Consider the following 7,842-nt stretch of genomic DNA (forward strand, 5'->3'; position numbering starts at 1 on the left):
GATGGGATGGGATGGGATGGGATGGGATGGGATGGGATGGGATGGGACGGGACGGGACGGGACGGGACTGAGCGGGCCGGGAGCAGAGCCTGCTCACCCTTTGGCCCTTTCTCATGCAGAGCTATATCCAGAGTTTCCGAGAGCGGCAGACGGGACCATCCCTCAACAGCCTCATTGCCAGCTCCCATGCCGTGGTGGACCTGGACTATGACTGCAGCTCCACTGTGCCCCTCACCACAGGCTCCGGCCCTGCCATGCGGGTATAAGCCAACCCAGTGACCTCGAGTGACACCAGCACCCCAGCCTGCTCCCACAGACCTCTTTGGACACATGGGGCTGTTTCTTCAGCCTCAGGACTGTGGAGGCTATGGATGGAGAACCTTCCTGGGGCAGCACGGGACTCATCTTGGTGAGCCCAGGATGCCCGCGGGACTCAGCCATGCTGGGGACACCCCCAGGCAGAAACTCAGCCCACGGACTGGGGCTACGAGCTCCCGTGGACTCACAGAATGTGGTGTGAGCAGCTCTGCTGCACGTTTCCCCATGACCTGGGCACACTCCTTCTGTACCCTGACACCCTCTTCTCCATGTTCAAGCCCTCCCAGAGCAGCTCCCTGTGCCTGCTCCCTCCCCATCACACCCCACAGCGACTCCCCAAGTGCCTGTCCCCATGTCCCTTCTTCAGAGAGCAGCTCCCCAAACCCCTGCTCCCACCGTGACTACCCTGAGCATGTGTGCCCCATCCCACCCCAGGCAGCACTCCCAAAACTCTGCCGTTAGAGGTTCCTGCCCTACACACCTTCCTTGCCTCCAGAGCAGCTTGCCTGCGTCCCTATTTTCCTGGGCTGAAGTGGGGCAGACTTGGGCAGAGGCTGCCAGGGCATGGGGCTGCTGCTGTGGGGTAACAGCACTGGGGCTCTGCCCCACCTGGGCACTGTGCGCACTCCCCTGAATGTTTTGACGGGAGCAAGGATGCAGCCTTCAGGCAGAGGCTGGGCTGCTCCAGGGTCCCCCCGGCATCAGAGGCCATCGCTGTTTTGCTGGCGACTGGATTTTATAGCGGCTGGGGGGCCCTGGGGGCAGCACCTCTGCGGGGCAGGGCAGGAGCCCCTGCTCAGAGCATCGCTGCAGACAGAGGCTCCCACCTTGTATATACTTCTCTTGCTGTGATTTGTATTAATTTATTACGGAGTGAGCCAGGACCTCCCCGCAGGCGGGATGTGGGGGGACCAGAGTGGGGTGCCCCTGGGTGCTGTCCCGTCCCCGGCTGCCACCCCAGGAACTGCATGTTTCTGCCACGCCGTCTCTGCAGCGCCGCGCCGCCGCCGTCCCCCTTTTCAGCCTCTTTTGTAAATGTGCCAAACGCTGCTGAGGCCACGGCCACACAGTAAAGAGCCTTTCAGAATGCTGTGCCGAGGTGAGGGCTGCACCGAGGGGCTGGGGGACCTGAGGTCCGTGCACTCCGTGTGCACCCCAGCTTCTAACTCCCTGCAGGGACAAAGTGTGTTGGGGAGCAGGGGGAGCACAGACCCCCATCCAGGGATCAGATCCCCAAAGAAGGAGTGGGTGGGACAGATGGACATGGGTGCCAGTGCCACTGCATCCCTCTACGTGCTCACCTTCCACCAGGAGCCGTGCGGTGGAGCGGTCATCGAAGGCATCGCAGGTGTACGAGTCCTCGTCCTCACGTCCCACACAGTGGATGATGAGTGTGCGATAGCAGTCCAGGTTGCAGATCTCATACTTATCACTGGCAAAGATCTCGGTGTCTCCACGCAGCCAGCGCACGCGGCCCCGGGCGTGTGACACCATGCACTCCAGCGTCGCCTTGTGCCGCGCCAGCACCGTCTTGTCCCGCAGCGGCTTCACAATGCGGATGGGCAGCACTGGGGCATAGGGAGGGGAAATCAGCATCTGCCCCCCATGGCCCCATGATGCCACCATGCACGCCTGCTACCTTCCACCTTCAGGCTGGCCTCTGAACTAGCCATCCTGGCCACAAAACGGATGGCACCCGCATCTTCAGGGCGCACGGTGCAGAGCAGCAGGAAGTGCCGTGTGCCTGGAGAGGGCGGTGGAGATGGTTGGGCACATTGAATTCCCACATCCCCAGCCCCAAAATGGGGTATGGGGCATGCTGCCCAGTGTGGGAGGCACAGTACCTTCTTGCCGTATCTTCACTGTGCTGGACACCTTGATCTTCTCCCCATCATGGAACCACTCACCCAGAACATCACCATGGGACACCTCACACATGAACACGGCATTGTCACCTTCCTGCACACAAGCATCTTGCAGCTCCTGCATTATGTGGACCTGGTGCTCTGCAGGACAGGGACACAGTGCTGGGGCCAGCTGGGTGCCAGTCCCTTCTGTGGCATGAAGCTGGGCAGCCAGCAACCATACCATGGACACGCAGTGTGGCGGAGGCCTGGCAGTCACCTGCCTCACAGGTGTAGATGCCGGCATCAGGCAGTGCACAGCGGTTGAGCTGCAGGAGGCGGCGCCGACCCGCAGAGTACATGCGGCAGTGGGGGCCTGGCCGCAGCTCCATTCCATCCTGTTTAGGCAGTGTGGTCAAGGTTGGCTTGGTTGGTTCCCTCCACCCTGCGCACAGCCTTGCAGAGAAGGTGGCACCTGGATGGGGAGGACATGAGCTCTCACCTTGAGCCACTTCACCTCAGCGCTGGGACGGGACAGCTCACATTCGAAGGTGGCAGTCCCTGCTTCTGGAACCTCCAGGTCCTGCAGGAGCTTCACCATGCTGATGGGAGGCTCTGAGGGGAGACAGTGTGGTGGGAAGGGTCAGTGAGGGAAAGGCATTGGTACCAGGGCACAGGGGCAGTGCCTGGGGTATCAGTACAGGGTAGGGGTGACCCTTCCCTGGGCACTTCTATAGGCGAGCTCCCCACTGCTAAGCACCCATCTCCTCAATGGGAAGGTTGTGTGCCCTCCTCAGCCTTGGCATCACGCCCCCAGTGCCATACCCCATTACCCCAGTGCCATACCCCGCACGAGCAGGCGGGCGCTGCAGCGCAGAGTGTCAGCAGTGAAGGTGATGGTGCCTGAGTCCTCCAGTGCCAGCCCCTCCAGCGTCAGGCTGTGTGTACAGCCCGTGGCACTGACCCGGCACGTGGCACCGGGCTTCACCCGCACACCACCACGTGTCCAGACCCCAGGCACACCGGCGTGAGACAGCTCCAGCAGGAAGGTGGCTGTCTGCTTCTCGAAGGTCTCCACATCAGCCAGTGGCCTCCGGATTGACACTTTCTGGGCTGCGAGGGATGGGGACAGTGCTGACGAGTGGTGCCCTAGCACAGGGCCCCTCAACCCCAGTCTTTGCTGGAGCAATCCCCAAATACAGTCCTTGTTCCTGGGCGCCCCGCAGCATCCTGTCATCAGGATGATCCTGCAGGGTACTCACATTCCACGCTGAGCTTGGCCTGTGAGCGGTCATGCAGGCTCTCGCAGCGGTAGGTGCCACGGTCAGAGGGGCTGACACAGCAGATGGTGAGGGTGCGCCGGCACCCCGACTCACACATCAGGTACTTGTCACTGGGCTGCAGGAGCACACCTTGCTTCAGCCACTGCACCTCAGCTGCTTCATGGCTCACCTCCACCTCCAGGCACACATCCTGCTGCTCCTCGGCCACCATGTCCCGCAGCTTCTGCACAAACAGCACCTGCGCCTCTGCACGGATGAGGGGATCAGTGCACAGCCCTCCAGATGCCCCGTTGCCCTGTTCCTATCCTGCTTACCATGCACACTGAGCCGGGCTGTGCTCAGCAGCCCCTCAGCATTGACTGTCACAGTGGCTGCGTCGCCTGGCTGGCAGCCCCGCATGGTGAGGCTATGGCATAGCCCACTCCTGGCCACCTGCAGCCGCTCACTGGGCACAACTGGCTGCCCATCCAGCTGCCATGTCACCGCCACGTCCTCGGGGGACACCATGCACTTGAAGGTGGCATCGTCTCCCTCCAGCACCATCAGGTTCTGCAGCTCCACAATGATCTCCACCACTCTGCGCACTGAGTGTGGCCATCAGGGCACATGCCCACAGCACAGGGTTTTGGGGTACCCAGCCCACGGGGTAATGCTTACCCTGCACCGTCAGTGTGGCCAGCGTGCGGTCATTGTTGGACTCACAGCAGTACTCCCCAGCGTCCTCAGGCCTCACACAGCTCAGCACCAGCGAGCGCTCCCGGCCCTGCACCCGGACCTCGCGGCGTGCATCAGGCTCCAGCACCCGCCCATCCTTCAGCCACACCACATCGCCACGGGCCTTGCACAACTCGCACCACAACACCACTGTCTCACCCTGCTGTGCCCGCACATCCGAGAGCCCACGCAGGAACTTCACCTGCAGCTCTGCACAGACAGCCATCAGCGTGCACATACCCCCAGCACCATGCTGTGCATCCCCCTGCTACCAGCACTCACCCCGCACGCTGATGTCGAACTGCATCTGGTCATCAGGGGACAGGCAGGTGTAGACTCCAGCATCCTCCTTGGCCACATTGCTGAGGACCAGGCTGTGCACACGGCCATCACAACGCAACTGGCAGCGCTCACTGGGTACCATGAGCTGCTGGGGGCACAGCCAGGTGATGTCAGCTCGCTCCTTGGACACGACAGCTGAGAGCACGGCACTACCACCCTCCAGCACCAGCAGCTTCTCCCGCTCCTCCTGCTTGTTCACAAACAGCACCGGTGCCTCTGCACCAGGAGCAGAGCTCAGCCCAGGGTTGGGGACATAGGTCCTGCTCTGCAGGGGGCATCTCCATAGGCTCACCTTTCACATGCAGTGTGAAGTACACCTCGTCGTCCCCAGCATCGCAAAGAAAGGTGCCGGCATCCCCCAGTTCCACCTGCTTGATGGTAAGGCTGCGTGCTGGACCCTCACTGCACACCAGCAGCCGCCCACCTGAGAGCAGCATCTGCCCATCCTTCTGCCACTGTGTTGCCGCTGTCTCTGGGGACAGCTGGGCCACCAGCGTCACACTGTCTCCCTCCTGCACCTCCAGTGGGCTCTGTGCTTCCTCCTTGTTCACAATTCGCACAGCCTGGGCTGGGAGACATGGGCAGGGGTGGCACTGCTGATGGCAGGGATGGCTGCAGTGCCCACTGGTGCGATTTAGGGGCTTCAGTTGCCATGGGGCTAATGGTGATCATGGTGGCATGAGTTGGCTGGGTGTCTGTGGGACTGGCTGACTGAGACTGGCAGCTAAGGTCCCTCTGAGGAAGGGATCCCAGCAGGGATGCTGGCAGAGCCCACTCCTCCATCCTTCACAGCTGCTGAATTAAGGTCATGGATTTTTGCCCCTCACCAGCCCCAGACCTTTTTGGGAGCTGGGATACCCGCACAGCCTGCAGTGCTGATAAAGGCCTTGCTGAGCTCAGCCCTTGGCAGCCAAAGCAGGAGGAGAGGCGCCTGGGAGCCTGCCAAGGATAAATTTAACCAGCCTCCGCGTGGGGGAGTTGGGAGGCATGGGTCTGATGGCCCTGACCTGCCCCTTCCAAGCTGACAGCTCTTTGGAGACAGGGCTCTCGCCCTCACCTGGTGCTGCCAACCATGGTCCTGCCACCCTCGCTCACCTGTCACCTCCACACTCGTCACCATGCGGTCGCTGGCAGCATCACAGATGTAGTACCCTGAGTCCCCAGGCTGTGCTCCACGCACAGTGAGCTCCCGCAGTGCCCCACGGGCCACAGTGCACACCCGCTCCCCTGGCTGCAGCTCCTGGCCATCCCGCAGCCAGCGCACGGCAGCATCAGGCTGGGACAGCTCACAGGCCAGCACCAGGTCCTGCCCAGCCACCAGGCAGCGATGCTCTGTGGTGCCCAGGTTCCCCACGATGCTCACTGGTGGCTCTGGGGCTGGAGAGACACACTGTGACACTGGGTGCTTGCCTGCCCATTCAGCCCATCTCCACCTTATATGCTCCCTGTTACCTTCCACGGTGACACAGAAGATGACACTGTCATCTCGGGTGTCACAGAGGTACTCCCCCGCATCCCCATCTGTGGCACCCAGGATGACAAGTGCCCGGCGCTGCCCATCCTCCTCCAGCCGCACATGCCCCGTGTCCTGCAGCTTCTCCCCGTCCTTGTACCACTTCACCTCTCCATGGGCGTGTGACAGCTGCACCTCCAGCACCAGATCCTCCATGGCCCGGCAGCGTCGGCAGGTTGGCAGTGCATCTTTCTCCAGGATCCTGATTGGAGGGTCTGTGGCACCGCTCGCCAACAGAGCCACTGTTAGCATTGGCCAGGAGCCCCCACGTGAGAGCAGACCCAGAGTGGGATCCTAAGGGGAGGGGGCTGCTGCCACCCTGCCCTACCTATGCACCCCGTGCCCCAGGTTCTCACTCACCTGACACCTGGACAGTGAATGTCACCGCATCATCAGCCGCATCGCAGAAGTATTTTCCAGCATGCTCAGCTTGAGCAGCAGGGATGAGCAAGCGACGGTGGGCACCATCCTCCTCCAGCACCCAGCTGCCCCCCGCCTCCAGCCGGACACCCTCCCTGGCCCAGCACACGGGTGCATCAGCACGGGACAACTCACAGGACAGCATCACCGTCTCCCCTGGGGACACCTTTACAACAGGTGGAGGTCTCTGTGGCTGCAGGATCTTCACTGGGGGCTCTACAAGAACAGCATGGCACTGGTGCAACATGGCACAGGAGATGAGTGGGGGGAGGGGGGGTGCACCGGTGCTTCCTCACTAACCTGTCACCTTGACATCGAATGAGACAGCTTCATCCTTGCTCTCACAGATGTACTCCCCTGTGTCCTCAGCACTGCTCCTGGGGATGAGCAGGCAGCGCCAGGCACCATCAGCCAGCAGTCGCAGGTTGTTGGTCTCATCCACCTCCAGCCCATCCTTGAACCAGCGCACGGCAGCATCAGGTACAGACAGCTCACAGCGCAGCTCCACGTGCCCCGGCGCCAGCACTGGCAGCTCCAGCGAGCGCTGCACAGGGTGCAAAATCCTCACTCGTGGCTCTGCCAGTGCACAAAGGAAGGAGGTAAGAATGCACATATCCCTGCTTACCCCCACTGCAACCCTAACCACAGGGCTGTGCAGGTGCCGGGGCACTGCCCCAGCGCAGTGACGCAACAGCTGGAGGGCAGGAGCAGAGGGAAAATGCCCCATGTCAGCAGAGGTGCACATGTGCTTATTGTGCACAAGTGCCACAGCCAAGAGCCCCTTCCAGGAGCCCATAGATCAGCAGCAGCACACTTCCCCAAATGCTGTCCCAGCTGTGTCACCCACCTGCCACCATGACGTGATAGGAGGCAGCAGTGTCTCCAGTGTCACAGACAAACTCCCCTGCATCCTGCAGGCGGGCGCAGGGCAGCACCAGGCAGCACCGCGGCCCCTCACGCTCCAGCACCAGGCTCTCACCCTCCTCCACCTCCTCCCCATCCTTGTACCAGCGCACTGGGGCCTCGGCACGGGACAGCTGGCACCACAGCTCCACACGCTGCCCGGCCACATAGGTGTGCGGGGTCTCCTCGTTGGAGCTGACAATCCTTACTGGTGCCTCTGCACAGGACAAAAGGCTCAGTGTGGTGACGTGGAGTGGGTGAGCCTCATGCAAGGATGGGCAACCCCAGCAGCTCACCGCTCACGGTCACCACAAAGCTCACGGTGTCGTCCCCAGCATCGCATGTGTACGTCCCCGAGTCCGATGGCACAGCCGTGGGGATGTGCAGCCTCCGCCAGCATCCCTCTGACTGGATGCTCAGGATCTCGCTGGGCACCACAGCCTCGCCATCCTTCAGCCAGTGCACAGGGGCACCCGCCGGGCTCACCTCACACTCCAGCAGCAGC

At 62.0% G+C, this 7,842-nt stretch overlaps 2 protein-coding genes across 10 annotated transcripts in view; one reads left to right on the top strand and one right to left on the bottom strand.

The window, feature by feature from the left end:
* Positions 1–1,409, top strand: part of TMEM198 (transmembrane protein 198) — a 4,612-nt gene extending 3,203 nt beyond the window's left edge. For all 4 annotated transcript variants that reach the window (XM_042893769.1, XM_042893768.1, XM_042893766.1 and 1 more), the window contains one exon: positions 120–1,409. In XM_042893769.1, the coding sequence (XP_042749703.1) occupies positions 120–266 (147 nt within the window). In that variant the 3' untranslated portion in view covers positions 267–1,409. The remainder of the gene's footprint in view (positions 1–119) is intronic.
* OBSL1 (obscurin like cytoskeletal adaptor 1) overlaps positions 1,166–7,842 on the bottom strand; it is a 10,463-nt gene continuing 3,786 nt past the window's right edge. For 2 of the 6 annotated variants that reach the window (XM_042893761.1, XM_042893762.1), the window contains exons 8-24: positions 7,634–7,823; positions 7,282–7,554; positions 6,735–7,010; positions 6,375–6,650; positions 5,597–6,256; positions 4,794–5,069; positions 4,442–4,717; positions 4,103–4,369; positions 3,760–4,029; positions 3,425–3,691; positions 3,009–3,275; positions 2,665–2,777; positions 2,407–2,560; positions 2,163–2,324; positions 1,958–2,062; positions 1,620–1,886; positions 1,166–1,488 (exon numbers count right to left, since the gene is read on the bottom strand). In XM_042893761.1, coding sequence (XP_042749695.1) covers positions 1,481–1,488; positions 1,620–1,886; positions 1,958–2,062; positions 2,163–2,324; positions 2,407–2,560; positions 2,665–2,777; positions 3,009–3,275; positions 3,425–3,691; positions 3,760–4,029; positions 4,103–4,369; positions 4,442–4,717; positions 4,794–5,069; positions 5,597–6,256; positions 6,375–6,650; positions 6,735–7,010; positions 7,282–7,554; positions 7,634–7,823 — 4,107 coding nt within the window. In that variant the 3' untranslated portion in view covers positions 1,166–1,480. Of the gene's footprint in view, positions 1,489–1,619; positions 1,887–1,957; positions 2,063–2,162; positions 2,325–2,406; positions 2,561–2,664; positions 2,778–3,008; positions 3,276–3,424; positions 3,692–3,759; positions 4,030–4,102; positions 4,370–4,441; positions 4,718–4,793; positions 5,070–5,596; positions 6,257–6,374; positions 6,651–6,734; positions 7,011–7,281; positions 7,555–7,633; positions 7,824–7,842 lie in introns of those variants that run through there. The other 4 variants (XM_042893764.1, XM_042893763.1, XM_042893765.1 and 1 more) reach the window with 4 other exon arrangements.

The sequence above is a fragment of the Lagopus leucura genome, unplaced genomic scaffold (assembly GCF_019238085.1).
Source record: "Lagopus leucura isolate 7727_CA_CO unplaced genomic scaffold, USGS_WTPT01 71-10_obj-0_obj, whole genome shotgun sequence".
Lineage (NCBI taxonomy): Eukaryota > Metazoa > Chordata > Aves > Galliformes > Phasianidae > Lagopus > Lagopus leucura.